The sequence below is a fragment of the Halictus rubicundus genome, chromosome 7 (genome assembly GCF_050948215.1).
Source record: "Halictus rubicundus isolate RS-2024b chromosome 7, iyHalRubi1_principal, whole genome shotgun sequence".
NCBI classification, from domain to species: domain Eukaryota; kingdom Metazoa; phylum Arthropoda; class Insecta; order Hymenoptera; family Halictidae; genus Halictus; species Halictus rubicundus.
In genome coordinates this window covers 15068075-15084574 of record NC_135155.1, presented here as the reverse complement: position 1 = coordinate 15084574, position 16500 = coordinate 15068075, and the positions used below count along the sequence as shown (strand labels likewise).

Here is a 16500-nt window from a genome sequence, read left to right as displayed (position 1 = left end):
CTCCTGTTATGACACGCCGGAATCGGGACGCACAATTGGTCCGGAACTAAACTGTACCTCGTTTTCTGAGAATATAATTTTTTCCCATCGACGATTTTGTCGAATTCTGTGCGGAAATTGAATTTACAATTTGTAAATTATGTTTCATCTGTTATCAATTTTCTGTTATGACCTTGAAGTAACCTTGGATAGAGATCATTGTAATGAAAGATTGAGAATTGTATGCATTCAAAGGGAATGAAATAAAATATAGAATGGAAATAAAATATGATAAAATATAAAAAATATTGAAAAATGTCGGTCGATTGGAACGATATCAAAGAGATGAAACCGTGAACGAGTTTAACAACTGGACCCTACGAACGTGGTAGAGTCGTTACAAATTTCGAAATGATAATTATATTATAATAGTACAAAGGTCACGCCAGAGGTCACTAAATTCTTCGATTCGGTTCTTTCGCGAACGATCGCAGCAAACTAGTCGAAACATTGTTGCCGAGGCCATTTTGGCACGCAGCCCCCTTTTCGTAGTTTTTCGCAGTCGCCGACCCCTTCTGGTGAACTATAGTGCGTGATCGAATTGCAGGGTGCGCCAAAATAACCGAGTTACGTAGTTTTAACCCTCGTGCTATCCTGAGGGTGGAAATTCGCATTTTTTTTCTTTCTCCGAGACACTGTAAAACGTTCCATTTCTTCCCGTTTGAAAATCGTATTTCTTGAAAGTGTGGGATTATAAACAGAAAATAAATTTTCCTCGTGTTCACGTAAAAATACAATTTTTACAAATTAGGAACCCACGTGATAATGATGGCGTGTTGCTTCAGAAAAATGAGCAACCATCCAGAGCGACGCCTAACCTACAAAAAATAAACTGAACTAATTTATTAATCTATTTTCCCATTGTAGGCATTTACGTTATTACCATTATATTAAACACGTAAATAATAGACTATAACATCATGATCGAGGATCTACAGGATTGAATCTCGAATCATCCATAATTATAATTAGTATAATGTATGCAATGTCGTTTTTCTAGGGCTTCATAATAGTCCCAAAAACTCATTCTTCGTTTGTTCGGTGTAAACAACGTGGTGTGGCGATTCCGAAATAAAGGGGTACCCGTAAGTAATCAATTATTTGCAAAGAATTTGTTTCACCTTCAGTTCTGTACCGATCGTTCAAGAGGAAACACGTATTCTTTTACAGTTTTCGGTAAAGCAGCCTGTCTTCAAAATATTCTAAAAAGTATAATTTCTTTGTACAACCCTGTAATAAAATGGCGGTGTCCGTACCTTCCTATAGACATTGCTCCCTCTGACTATCATGTTTTCAGATCTCTGGAGCATTATTTAAGAAATAAAACATTCTGTAGAAGATATTGTGCTTGACGAACCCTGGATTTCTATAAGAGGGGGATCGAAAATTTGCAGGAAAGATGGCAAACTGTCCTTGACAATGACGGAGATTACATAATAAATTAAGAAATGGAGAGCCCGCGGGCCCGTTAATCTGTGATTGGATCATTTATCGAACGCGAGAGGATCGACCAGAGAGTTTACACGGAAGGATAGAGCGGAACGTTCGCCGAGAACTCAGCTGCGTCGTCTCTGGGAGGTCTGAGAGTTCTGTGCTCCTCTGCAAGCGAAACGACCACGGCTTGCCGATTCCCGACTAACGCCCCGGTCGTTAGTGCAACGGAACCGGTGCGCCTGGGACAGAGAAACGCGGAATGTCCGCGAGCTCGCGCTGGATGCCCCTATTATCGGTCGTCCCGACCGCCAGAATGCCGTTAGACGACGGCCAATCTATTGTTCTACGTGTGTGCATGCGATCTTGACGCTCCTCGGACGCCGGGAGCGAGCCAGCCAGCGGCCTAACCGGCACCGAATCGATAACGTTGCTGCTCCTCCTCGTTTCTACCGATCCACGATCCCTTTTTCCCAAACCCTCCGTCCACCTAAAAATTTCTCCAGTAACGTACACGGTTTGATTTCGATGCAAGACGACGCTATCCGCTTTTCTTCTTTCGAAGTTGTTCTGAAGTGCCAGAACGAAACGGTATGTCATATTCTTGTGGGAGCCATAAACTATCGAACAAACCGAAAGCTGGTACCGAGCCGTCGTCTTATACCGGAATAAAATTAACCGAAACAGGATTGACACTGTTGTACCGCTCGAAAAATTTGTTCAAGAATACGAGAAAAATGATAATATTCGCGAGACCGTAGGTTTTAGGCGCAGAAACGTGAGATCCAGGTTTACGTCAGTGTGTTCGCCGTGTTTTGTTTCGGAAAAAGAAACATGGCGGCCTGTTCGCTCGATCATGGAGAACGATCGCACCGGTACCCGAAGACCACGGCGTGGCGAACAAGCTCGTGTTATGCTCGGAGGGACACGCATCGCGATTCCAATACAAACAGCATTGCGGCTTGTATGGCGCAATACAGTTACGCCGGTCGGACGTTTCCGGTTTCTTTGAATCTTCGCGAGAGGCCGCGACGCGTGGCCTGGAGACCGGCAGAAATTGATTCTGAACAATGCTGCTGAACACCGAGCATTATTTTATATCCCGAAATTAACTAATTTAGACCTAGCCTACTATATACAGTTCGGTGAAAACAATTTACTAACAAATTCGGTCAAGCTTAGACTAAACTGCTTCATAGAAAATAAATAAAAATCTAAATAAATAAAAATTGATTTCCTCCTTGAACAATTCTGCTAGGTTGACGTTAATACACTTAAATCCCTTTTGTCCCCCCGTTTTTTCATGTTTCACCTAATATTTGCATAAAATCCGCCCATCATAGTGTACCTCAGTGAAATTTAATTTTGTAAATCCAATAAAAATCTAAATAAATAAAAATTGATTTCCTCCTTAAACAATTCTGCCAAGTTGACGTTAATACACTTAAATCCCTATTATCCTTCCGCTGTTTCATGCTTTACCTAATAATTGCATAAAATCCGATCATTGTGTATTCCAGTGAAATTTAATTTAATAAAAAGATGATTTTAGAATTGTTTCCTTACACATGGAGCGAAGACTACAACGGACACGTTCGAATCGGGCGTGGACGAGCGTGCGGAAATAAATCGCGCGCGTTTTCACCGGTTCCGCAGGCCGCGGATAATTTTTTTATCAGGCCGAGAGTGAGAAAGAGAGAGAGCTCCGTTATCTGGCAGTGTTTCGCGCGCGTGCGAAGTCACCGGCAGCGCAGATAAAAAACATTCACGAATCGATATCCTTTATCTGCGTTAACGGCGATCGCGGGGGTGGAAGCCTCATGGCATTCGTCGTCTCCCTTTCGCCTAACTTCGATCCCGAAAACTGGAAGGTGTACGCTGTTGCTGCGCAGCAACGCTCAAATTTCGTCTGAGAGTAGCTACGCAGCTGTTTACATGAACCGAGTATACCAACTGTATTTTCAATAGTAATAAAATTTTCAACGGGATTAAGAAGCTGGCTCATAATGGTACACATTCAGAACGGAAGACCGAATTCTACAAGCGTGCAAGGTTTCAACTAAATCGGTGACTCGAAAATCCCGCAGTTTCCTTTCGAAAATGCATTATCGGTTCGGATAATCGAGGTCCTACTAGATCGCGAATTAAACGGGCATGCAAGCTTCAAATTGTGTCGTGTTTGGGCTCATTTTAATCGGGAAAATGCCGCAAATCTGGTGGTACAAGTTCCATGAAAAAAGGGATGTCATTAGATTAGTGTTGTCTCATTATAACGATACGCTTTTCTCAACGATCGAGCTTAGAAGCCACATAAGTAAAATTTCTCACGAATATCCTGCACGCATATTTACACATGAATCGGGGCATTACCGTGCTACAACAAAAATAGACAAGATCATTATTTTTTCGGACATACCATCATTCCAGGCAGTCTAATGGAGCACGAGCGGCCACGCTAGCGCGCGAGAGAGAGATTTCCTTTTTACAGGGCGGCCACCCGGGCCTGTGGCCCTGGTTGGTGGGGGCCCACCATGCCCCTCCTCCGATCACTTGTTCGCGCCACTATAATATCCGCACTATCACACTGCCGGCGATCTCCTCCTCGGGAGCAAACCCACCAGTCTCCCAAACTACAGAACCATGTTTCCGAGTCAATCCGACTTCAGAACTTCTCAAGAAACCTTGCAGATCATTCTCCCTCGCGCCGAAAGAGCACAATCTCAACAACGTGGAAACAACACTCCGGTCCTCTGCGCGGCTTCCTCACTCGGGATCTGCCACCGGCAGCACCTTCGCGAACATCTCACATCCGCTAACACTCTGCCAACCACAGAGAGTGACAATCACAAGACCGAAGTGTACACCGTTGTCCTGGATCAGCAGGCTGATCGATCAAAACTCAATGAAAACCCGAAGGAACACTGTCTCGGATCGGCAAACTGATCGAACGAAACCCAACCAAAAACTCGGAGAAGCACCGTCTTATCCGATCGATCGATCGCTCGGATCAGCAACCGATCTCTCGCCGATGAAGCTCAAGGAAACACAGTCTGGTCAGACGGAATCGATGATCGCTGATCAATGAAACGGAACAGAAACTCGTAGAAACTTGTCCGTAAGCTGGCAGCGTCCTTGGGTCCTGTACAACCCCTTCGGGTCCGGCGCCCGCTGCGGAACAGTTTCGATGCCCGAAAAACGTAATGCCCTTGCTTTCGATCACTTGACTAGCTGGCTCGCGGCGAGGCGGGCTGCTCGGACGGTTCCCGCGCGCGTTGACGGCTGCGCGTGCACGCGAGCACGCCGTCCTCGACGTCGACGACGAAGAAGAAGAAGAGGACGAAGAAGACGACGACGACGACGAGGGAAACGGGAAACAAGAATCCGGGAATAGAACCGGAAAGACGATGGTGGCCCCGCGCTGCTGCTCGTCCCGCTCCGAGAGCATATCAGCGGCGCGAGCTCCTGTCGCGATCGGTCTGCTGGCGACGATGCAGCGAGCAAGCCCCAAAATCCACGGCTCGAGGCGAGTTTGCGTGCCGCATATCGTTCGACGGGTTCCGTGACCTCCGACCTTTCCGACGTCCCCCACTCTCTATCTCTCTCTCTCTCTCTTTCTCTCTCTCCGAGTCGTTCGCTCTTTCTCTTTTCAGGCCTGTCACTGGCGTTGATGCGCGCACCCGATAAGCCCCGCTAACGGCGTCTCGATAACGAGCGAGAAACGAAAAACAGTCCTCGCCCGGCCGTCCCGCCGCCGAGCATACTTAGCACCCGAAAACACCCCGCGAATTTGCATCTCAATCACCACCGAGTCCCGCACACGTCGACCTATGACCCCCAGTCATCCCGAAGCGATTCCCTGCTTGCCTGATCCCTCTGACCTTGCTCCCTTGCTACCCGGTATCACCTTCGCTACTGAATCCTTTTGTAATATTTCAAGGTTCGGGGGTTCGATCAGCTTTGCTACCTCCTAGCCACGTCTTCGAGCTCTAACGCTTGGGTGTCCTGCAGCGATCAGTATCGGTGATCCGAACATCCTCTTGCTAGGCCAAATTTCACCTCAACTTCCTTGCTGTACAAGATCACTATGTCTTTGAACTCTAAAGCTAGGGGACTCTTCGGTGATCCGATTATCTCTTCGCTAGGTCAATCTTCCCTTTCTCTTCACTCTCTTGCTCCGCAAGATCACCTTTTGTGCCTTCTCTATGCTTGAATCCTTGAACTAGGGTGTCCTGCAGTGATAGGACCTCGTTCGTAGATCAATTTTTCTATCTCTTGCTGCGCAATATCACCTCCGCTACCTTCTGCCAAGCGTATCCTCGAATCCTCGAACTAGCGAATCCTTGAATCAGTGATCAGACTAGCCCCTTTCCAGCTGAACCTCTCTTTTCTCTTCGCTTCCTTTGCTACCGCCTGCGTCTGTACCCCGATGGCAGGGTGTCCTATTAGCCAGAGGCTGATCAGCTCGATCGCGAGGCACCGCGTCGAGGCGGACCGCCGTCGATTTTCCCTCGTAAATCGTCAACAGGTGGTTCGCGGAGCGACGACTTGGAACACGCGTGCGAGGACAAGAGTCAATTCGACGGAGCTCCTCCGGGGCACGAGGATCCGGACGATCGCGGCGCACCAGTTTCAATGACGAGAGTTTATCAAAAAGGACCGTGGTAACGCCACCGCGAACTTCTTTTGTTCCCGTGCTCGACGGCCGCGACGTCACGGCGCGCTTATTTTCGACTGTATTTCGGTCGGTGAGCAATCTCGATCGTGCACACGTTCCCCGATACGTCACTCGAAGACGAGAGGCGGCGAGCCGCTGCACCGACGAACACACCGAGTCCTCGCGTTACCCTGCACACACTGGCGCGTCTGACGTGTACACAATCGTACGTGTACGCTTCTGCGTGTACGTGCACGTTCGCGCGGTTGTACGTCTAACGTGTACACACTTGCTCGACCAACGTGTGCACGCTCGGGCCGTCCAACGTGTACACACTCGGGCGTCTAACGTGTACGCACTCGGGCGTCTAACCGTGTACACACTTGTACGTCCACGTATACGCCGGCGCGTCTACGTGTGCACTCCTACACGTGTACCGTTCGCACTCTGACGCCGTACACTCGCGTGTATCGCCGACGATAACACGGATTCCTCTTCTCGGAGGCTCTCTCCTCTCCTCTCCCGTCTCGCGGCACTCTCTTTCTCTTTCGGTTCTTTCTCCGGCGCGTCGCGGAGACTCGACTATTTTCGTTGGCGACGGAAGAAGTAACGGCGGCGGCGGTAGCACGCGTCTCTCTCCCCCACTACTCGGCGCGGTCGTTCGTCGCTTTCCTTCCTCCTCGCCGCACGCTTCTTCCCTTTCTCCCGCGTTCCACCGTTTGTGTCCCCGTTTCGCGACGACGACGGGGACGGGGACGGGGACGGCGACGGCGACGGCGACGTCGACGACGCTCCTCTGCGTCTTCGTCTTCGTCTTCTTCCTCTTGGCTGACGCGCACGGGCCGCGGCTTACAGGAGGGTCTGCCGACGGCGCGTTGCCCCCCTGTCAGCGGACGCACGCCGGAAACGAGAGGAGGAAGAGGCGTAGGAGGAGGAGGAGGACGAGCGGGCCTTTTCATACGCGAACATCGGCCGGGACGGTGGTCCTCTCTCGTACCCCAGAGTACACCGGGCCCCCGTCGAGATTACTCGCGCGGATTGTCACCTTCACACGCTCTACCATTCACCCATTTACTTCCTTCGGGAAAGACACGGCGCCGTGTTGCGCTCTGCGGGACGCTGCAGTTGTGGCAATCGTCGGATGAACAGGTCGTCGGAAGAAGACCAGCGGAGAAGAAGACTTGTCGGAGAGATGTGTAGCGTGGCCTAGTATTGGTTATCGAGTCGGAAGGGAAGCGAGAGCGTGAGACCGCAGAGCGAGGGAAGAAGAGGAACCAGAAGAGAGCAAGGACCCAGACGAGAGAGGTGCTCGTCCTATCGAAGTCCGCGAGCGATTGACTCCCGCGCGTCTCCCGGCCTCGGGACCGTGTGGCACGCGTGAGGGGAGTACCGGGAGGGGGGGCGGTGTTCTCCCGTGGGAGGAGAGGCACCAGCGCGGAGAGGGATTTCGGGGCGAGAGGGGGAAGAATCGGTGGCGGTCGCGGTAGAGCCAGTGGAAGAGGGGCTGTGGAGCAGGGGGGAGGGGAGCAACGTCCAGGAAAGAGGGGGGAGGGTATGGCGCGTGCCACTACACGCTAGCAGGTGGAGTGCGCGTGCCCAGAAATCTTCTCTCTTCGGCTCTCGGCTCTAGTCCCCACTCCCCTCTCGAATCGTTCTCTCCTTTCTTTCACTCTCTTCTCTCCCTTCTGCCGTTCCTCCTCCGGCCGTTTCCTCTATCCGCTTATCCGTTCCTCTTTCTTCTCCGTCGTAGTCTTTCTCTCTTTCTCTCTCTCTCTCTCTCTCTCTCTCTGCGCGCGGTTATATGTATCGCGCGTCCACGCTCTCGGTGTCCCCGCCGCGGCGACGAGCGACGACTCGTTTCGCAAATACGAGTGTACGCGTTCCACACACTCCCTCCTCTCCCCGTTTTCTTCCTTGCGCGGCCGTTTCCTCGTTCTTCCGGCCCGCGGTCGCGATTATTCCGTTTCTTGTCGCAGACGCTACCCGTTCCGCGACTAATTTACCCGCGTTACGTACCCGGCCGTCCGCGGTCCACTTATTACGTCCGACGATCACGGATCAAGACGAACGGTTGCGGCGTTGCTAGTTTCTCCAGCTTCGCGTTTCTAGCTTTCGGTGATCAAACCAGCCAGCCGCTCGCTTCTCCACGCCCCGGTGCTAATCGATTCGAACCGATAAGTTCATTATGGTCTATTCGTCGAGGATAATTCCTCCCGCGTTGCACGCCGATCCAGCCGCGTACCAAGCACGAACATTCTTCCGCTCGTTCGCAGTGTTTACGCTCTCGGCGCGCTGTCAGGTTATTCTCGCGTAGCCCAGATAAGAGTCGCTAACGAAAGTCTCGGCTGCGATAACCGTCGAGGGCACGCAGCCAAGCCATCGCGACGAATTTAATGCGCGACGCTCGAGACTCGACCGGAACCGTTGACGTTCACCGATCCAAGAAGAGCAGAGCGACTCTAGAACAATTTCTCGGAGGAATCTTGTGGGAATTAGTTTGTTATTTCAACGGTCTTTTGGTTTACCATTTCGTCGAAACACACCACTCCGAATCGAACGCAACACGGATCGCAGCCGACGACCAGAGTCGAACCACACACGGAAGCTCGTGCACTCTCAACTGTCAACGGGACGGTTGAACCCACGAACGAAACGGTGTGTACACGAGCGTACGGTTTTACCCCACGATCGAAAATGACGAACGCGGCTCGAAGAGGAAAGGCTGCTCGCGTCGAACGGCAACGCCGCGTTGCCTGCCGACGTCTGTCGGGAGCTGTCACGCTGCGCACGTGGTTAGCAGGGAGCGCGAAACGACAACAAGCCCCACACAGAGAACCTGACGGCCCGAGGAGTCGCCAGCCACTGACTCTCCTCCGGTTCGGCTCGTCGATTCGGCTCGGCTCGGCTCGACTGGCCTCGCCTCGCTTCGTCTAGTCTCACCTCGCCTCCTCGCACCGTCCCGCTGCGTCTCGTGTCGTCTCGTATCGTCTCGTGTCGCGTCGCGCGGCGTCGCGCCGTGTCGTGTCGTACCGTACCGCTTCCCTTCGCTCCGCTCCGCTCCACCCCGCTCCGCTGTCGACCCGAACCCGTCTCCGGCTCTCTCGCCTCTCAACCCGACACGACCCGACCCGACCCGCCACCGAAGAGCCACGCCACACGGCGAACACCGACGCGCACGTAGGACACGCGCTCTCGGCTACGCTCGTGCACCGAACCCGAACCCGAACCCGAACCGGCCCGAGCCGACTCGTCACGACTCCGAATCCGAGTCGAAGTCGGATTCGCGTTCCGATCGGAGCTTACCCGCCTGCCTACTCGCTTTAACGCCACCCGTATCGCGCCACCGCATAGCGGGTCTGCAAGGCGGCCTACCGTCCACCGAATTAACGTCTTCCCATCGATTTTTTGATCCCTCTTCTAGGCCACTGTCCGTTTTATTGCTATCGTCGAGCATGACGGAACTTGTGCTGATCAGTTTGTCAAATAAACTTTATCGATAAATGAATAAACGTTCACGCGTGGTACCAGCAAATACACCCCATGGCTAAAGTTTATTTTACAAACTGGTCGACGCAAGTTCCGTCGTCCTCGACTATAGCAATAAAATGGACTGCGGCTAAACTCGGATTTTGGTCATTTATTCCAAAATTTGTAGGTGGAACACAAAATGGGAGATGAATTTAACCCTTTGCACTCGAATGGCGACTGTAAGACGCCACTAAAAATTGCTGTATCATTGTTCAAAATATTAATAAATTTGTTTGTGTTTAACCCCTTGGCATACAAATTAAATGCAGAGATCCTGCAGCCTTTACGTAAACTTATTGGCAATATTTATTGTTAACCTCTTACCGTACGTTTTAGCTCGGAAGAATTCGGGCCCAAGCGCCAATTCATGTTTGGTTCGAACTTTTGAATACGAGTCATACTCGTGATATTTATGTTTGACGCGATATTACAACTACGAACCTGACTCGCAATGTTAATTTTTACGTTTCGTCCGAAATTCTCATGACGAGCCAGACTCGTCAAAGCATGGCAAGGGATTAATAGATTACTAAACATTTCAGTACTGTACGAGTAGATCGCACCATTTTCGTATGCATAACACGAAAAAAAAAATACATAGAAGGGAATTATTCTAAAATATTCTAAGTTTTGGAGTTAAAATAGCCTCGAGTGCAAAGGGTTAACATTACCGACACTTTATCGGCGACCTATTAAATTTATTAAGAGAGGAAATTAATGTTCACGCAACACCCCTTTCTCGTAATTTTTATTTCGCGTAAATATCCGCAGTCCAGTGTCCAGACGAAAAATCCACTTGGAACGTCCGAATGACGATCGCGTTCAGATGATACTAATCATGTTGATCTCCGAATGATAAAATTCGAGAATCGGATTTAGGCGACGAAAAGCCACCTTCCAGGGCACGGTGCGCTAACAGTACAATGAGGCCTAGCCTCGATAACTTCTGCTCTGATGGGTGACTGTACCGTAACACGTCTACCATGTATAGTTCCCCGATGGCCCTACGTTGTATGTCAGTACGTCGTCAGGCGAACGGAGCCGAGTCGATATGATGCACCCGTGAACTGTGAGAACCGAAAGCCAGTTGCACCGATGAGCGACGTGCAGCGATTGTTGCACTTTGAACGCCTGCTGGTGGCCACCGCTTGAAACCGTTCCGTAAATAAACCGTTCAAAACTGTTACATAAAGGTTTTTCATTAAAACGGTTCTCGGGAACCTTGATCCTGAATTGCTGTTACGGAAAACCGTAATTACCAACCGTCAGGCTGACTGTACCGATTACTGCTCGGTATCGCGGTTTGATCGTACTTTATTTTAACACGATCGATAGCACGTTGATAGTAGACGATAGTTGACATTTTTTGGGCTGTTTGCGATAGTGAATCGGAATGTCGATTCTCCAGAACTGTTGTTAAACAATTTCAGAGTTGTGCTCGCGATGCCGAAGCCGAAAGAGCTGACGAAAGACGACAAGAGGCCTAGATTGAAATTAACGATCTTCGAGCAGAATGATCGTTTGGTTGGATCTAGACGGGGGACGCTAGTGTTCGTCGTCTGGAAAAATATAACCATTGTTCTTTAACGCGAGCTATAACCTTCAAGTTCTTTAACGCTAAATCTGCCAAGCAAGTGTCCAGTTGCCCCTTAAAAATGGCAACACTAAAATTGAGATTGTCCGTAATTTTCAATATAATAGATGCTCGGACAAGAAAGCTTATTCCATTATTTTTATAATTTCCATAATTCTAAAAAATAATTGGTCAACAGAGACCTCTGACCCATATGTGGGTTGAGCGGAAAGTTCTCTCCGTGTTTGTATACAATTTCTAGACACAAACACTCATAATCTCGCTAGTATTGATTCAACTTCGACCGACGCGTCATTGGGCAGATCTCGACCAGTGTAAACAAAATCTTGTGAACATGAACAGTTTCGTGTAACAATCGAGTAACAAATTTTGTAAAGTTAGCATGACATTTTGCAAAGGTAGCAAAATATATGTGGCGATAATATGTAACCTTTAGAACAAGAGTATTGTTTATGGTTGCCGTTGAAAACTCATTAGGCTCCAGTGAAGTTCAAACTTCTTACGTGTTCGGAGGGTGTATTCCCGGATAGAAGTTTACAAACAGCAGCGCGAGTGAATTACGTTAATGAATTTATAGATTTTGTGAAGACTATGCTGCAGGAATACGCGCCGGTATTACCTCAGCCAGTTAGAATATCCGCATTCGAACGCTTATCGATCTTACAAAACAGGCTATAAGCAAAAACGACATCGCATTGTGTAACACTGCGATTGGTAGGCTACTAATTATTATGTGCCATTCAACCGTGGACGAGTAAATAGATGAAAGATCGTCTGCGTGCCTGTGGAATCACCGATCTATAATGATCTTGCAAAAATCAGATTCTTGATAATCATTAAAATTAGATACTGTATCTTTCCGTAAAAACAAATTGGTCTGCTCGAAATATTATTCCATGCATCGTTAATCCTGCGATTCGACTCTGAGGTGCCCGACTATAATTCTCAAATAGCAATAAATAAAGCAATTTAAATAAAGCTGTTGATCTCTTGCGTTAAAAACTAAGTGCAGTCTGCTTTCTCAAAAACCGAAACTAGATTTATAAGCAAGTTTGGGTGATACAGTTAAGTGTCGCTAAACGGAACCGCGCTGCACAGGGCGCCTAGAAAATGTTGTACTTGAAAGGGATGATTCCTGAGGTCATCTTCAGTAACTTTTCCCTTTGCGAAAATGTTCTCCGCGGTTCTGTTAAGGAGTTATCAACGAAAAACGCGGACCAATCGGAGCACAGGTCCCGCTGAGCCAGGCGTCGACATTGGCCGACCAGGAGTCCGTCCGCAGTAGCCGCGCCCTGATTGGTCAATGTTTTTCGTTAATATCTCCTCAACAACGCCGAGGAGAACATTTTCGCAAAGGAAAAAGTTACTTCAAATCACCTCAGGGACCACCCATTTCAAGATAGTACAATATTTTCGGGACACCCTGGGTACCGGCGCTCCGGATCTAGTGTCAACGTTTTCCGACACGTGGCCAAAGATTTTTGGAACGCAGCGAGTGTTCGTACGAGTAAATACGAAGGCGCCCGAAACTTTCTCCGAATCGTGAAAACGGTCGCTCGGGTTCGATAAGGTCGCGAGCGCGACTTAACGCAGCGACTGCCGTGCAGCTGGCAGCGCGGAGCTTTTACACAGGCGCATTCGCGACACGTCGCCCGCACTCCCAACATCCACCAACACTTCGCCGTTGCGTCATCATGGTTTCACGGTACGCCGGGATTCGACGCGAGGAGAACGCGAGCGCACAAACGGGACCAGTGCGAGCGACGCATCTGTACCGCTCCGCTTGCACTTATTACAAATCCGACAGTGATTCTCAACCGAATCGGCCCCGTCAACTTACTCGCTCGACCAACGACGGCTCTCGTTCCCGGAAAATTACTCGCGGAGACCGTACCTCGGCCGTTCCGCCACGGTTTTCATAAAACTTTGCGAGTTTGCGGGAAATTGGACGGAGACGCGGTTTTTTCATCATTCCTAAACTCACGAACGAACCTGGCCGTGTTCTAATCCAGAGGATCATCAAAAAATCATTTTGCCGCAGCAATTCCGGAGTTTGTGCATTTATGACGAAAAGGCAGTAGATCGAATGCGAAACAGTAAAAACCATTTAAAAATTTTAAAATACTGTTGTATTGTTTTTAACTGTATAAAGCCACTGAGAAAAGAAATAAATCACTATGTAGCTCCTATGTCTTGTAATGAATAGGAACAATTTTTATTTATAGAAATATCACTTGCATCGTGTACCGGAACTATTGTAATTTTGCTGACATAATTTTTTTGGTTTTAGTCATATTTTTTGTGAAAGTATTGCCATTGTATTTGTGAGCTCCGTCCGATTGCAACGAGTCCAAGCATGACACAGTTTGGATCATGTTTACCTGTTTAATGCACGATATAATGGAGCCTCGGTTATCCGAACTAATCAACGTGGAGTGTTCAGATAATACCATCATTGGTCAAACGGGTGATTTGATATATTTTACTCTCACAATTATCCAAATTGTAAACATGTTTCTATGATTGAGCCAACGAAGGCTTCGAGAGCAACGAAGCCACGCCCACAAAGGGTGCTCTACATCAGGAGAGCAAGGTATCGAGCCTTCTGTCTCGGTCTCTATCATTATCTGTCCTGAAGCTTCACTCTTGAAGGCAATCCAAGGTCAGACGTGAACAAGTACCATTGCGAGACACTGATTTGGCCCCCATCGCAATGGAGAGCAATGAAACCACGCCCACTCAGGGTACTCTACCTCAAGAGGACGAGTGATTTCGTCTTCTGTCTCTTTGGCTAACATCGTTCGTTTTGAAGCATCACTCTCGAAAGAAATCCAAGGCTAGAAATGGTCAAGCGCTCTTGCGAGATACTGACTTGCTCCTTGTCGGAACCAAGAGCCACGAAGCCACGCCCACTGAGGGTACTCCATATCAATAGACGAAGATTCTCATATTTATATATCCTCTTTCTCCTCCTATACCCCAACAAAGCCTAAACCGTCGTTTCCAAAACAAATCCACGGCTGAACCATGGTGCTCCCAGTGGCTCCCAGGGGCCACAAGCTCCATAGTACCACATGGACCATGCCCAACACCCATCCTACAATCCCAATCCCTTTTTCTCGTACTGTAACAACTGTTGAAAAGTAACCGCTGCAGATGACTCGTTAGTTAAGCGTTAAGCGTCGATTAATTAACGCACAGGTAGCAGAGCACACGATGATCGAGGGTTCGGGAATCAGATCGTTGGTTCCGCGGCGGCGGTACGACGCAGGTGATGTGTATCTTCGAAACGAGCAGCAACATTAACAACTAGAATGTCGCGTGCAGATATTGCGGGAAGATCAGTCGGGCCAGAACGGGCCGGGACGGCCGAGGGAGCAGCAACGTTTCTAATTAAATGTCCGGACACGGGGTATCATAAAGGCGATTCGTGTGAGCGACATCACCCGCGCAATTGATGGTCGTCCGGCGGACATTCTTTGCATAGTGGAGGCCGCGTGTCGCGTTTCAATTAATACGGACGCTACACTAGTGGCAATTTTCTGGACAAACGATCCGGCTGTGCGCGCTGTTTAGCGTCCACTCTCTCACTCTCACTCTCTTCTAATCTCTTGCTCTCTCTCTCTCTCTCTCTCTCTCTCTCTCACACACTCTCTCTCTCTCCCTCGGTTCACGAACCGCGCCCGTGTGCACGATGCGCTGTGTCGCGCGCCGCGATAATCTCTCCCTACGCAACTGTGACAAGTTTTCCCCGTATCCGTTGATAACGCAACACCAAATTTGCGTTTCGATAACCATTCTTATAGATTTTCACGCACCCAACGCGATCCGAAGATCGTTTTTCTCTATCGTTTTCAGCTCTCGAGGGATTTAATTTTCCATGTAAAGGTGAATCGGTGTCTTTAATCATTTTTTTGTGCTTTATTGGTAGGAGCTGCGGGGATGATTTTTATGTAGAATGAATCTGTAGACTCCTCCAGACACGGCGATATTATCTTTTGTTACAGTATAGACGTTCAAACGTGTTTAAATAATGTTCAAAGAGAGCAGGCGTCTTCAGCGTTCCAATGTTCCTGGACATTTTCAACTTTGAGAATTTTTTGTGCTGTAACCGTACCGGCTATTCGAATGAATCTTGCGTAGAACGATTCTTCAGACTCCGGCAAAGAAAACAGTATTTTTTGACACCATTTTAAACATCGTGTTCGAATGATATTTAAACGGATCAGAACTTAGGAGAAATTGGGAACATTTGCGTCCTGCTTTGCATCTAGCGCGCCAGTAGGCGTGGCTTCTCCGCTCCCGCTCTCTCCGGAGCAAGGCCAATGCCCCACAGGGCAATCTCGTTCTTTCTTCAAAAACGAACAATTTCTGAAATTTCTCAGCAGCGAATACATTCGAAACCATGCAGGTACAGTAATTGCGGCGATAAATAGGGCCGCGACGATCGCAATGGGACAAATAATCAGTCGGTTCTCGGGGCATATCGTGGAGGGACGGTGCACTACACTCTCCTTTCTCTCTCTCTCTCTCTCTCTCTCTCTCATTCTCTCTTTCCCTGTGTACAGCCGAGGGGGGCAAGAGCGCTAGAAGGAGAGAGTGATCTCGCAAATCAGTAGAAGGCGGCATCGACCTCGGCTAACTGCGTCTTCGTCGCTCGAAGATCCCTCTCTCTTTCTCTCGCTCTCCTCTCTGGTTCTCCGCTTGTCCCTCCCGCGGAATCCTTTCTTCTGTGTGTGCATTGTGCGGATATTATCGGTGCTGGCTGCTTTTACCGTGACTGTGGGCGAAAACGAGTCGGGAGATGCCACGGAACGAGGAAAAAAGTAAAGAAACGATCGGTATTCTTCGCCGTTCTCTCATTCTCTCTCTCTCTCTCTCTCTCTCTCTCTCTCTCTCTCTCTCTCTCTCTCTTCGTTCTTTCGAGACTGCAATCCCCGCCTTCCTCAGCGCGCATTTTCGAAAATAGTCTATCCTAAAAATATGCAGGATCGCAGGCGTCACGTTCCTCGCTTGTTCGTTCGTTCCATCGCGACGCGTTCGATACGAGAACTTTTAATAACTCATCGACGACCACTCGCTAATCTCTTGCGCTGGTAAATGAGCGCAACCGTGTACGGTAAAAAAAATTTTTCAGAAAAAACGGAAGGATCAGGGCGCATGAAAGAATAGAAAAATAGGAAAATTCAGAGAAAATTTCTCGACGTGTGCGGCACGTCATTTTCAACTCTGGGACAAACCTTTCGACGTGCGC

The 16500-nt window shown here is 49.0% G+C and overlaps 1 protein-coding gene across 4 annotated transcripts in view; it reads right to left on the bottom strand.

The window, feature by feature from the left end:
- Positions 1-16500, bottom strand: part of Mam (neurogenic protein mastermind) — a 327599-nt gene that overhangs the window by 155276 nt on the left and 155823 nt on the right. Inside the window, exon 1 of one of the 4 annotated variants that reach the window (XM_076790742.1) lies at positions 3887-4359. The exons of 2 other annotated variants lie outside the window; for them this stretch is intronic. In XM_076790742.1, the coding sequence (XP_076646857.1) occupies positions 3887-3892 (6 nt within the window). In that variant the 5' untranslated portion in view covers positions 3893-4359. Of the gene's footprint in view, positions 1-3886; positions 4360-16500 lie in introns of those variants that run through there. One more of the 4 variants, XM_076790741.1, reaches the window with a different exon arrangement.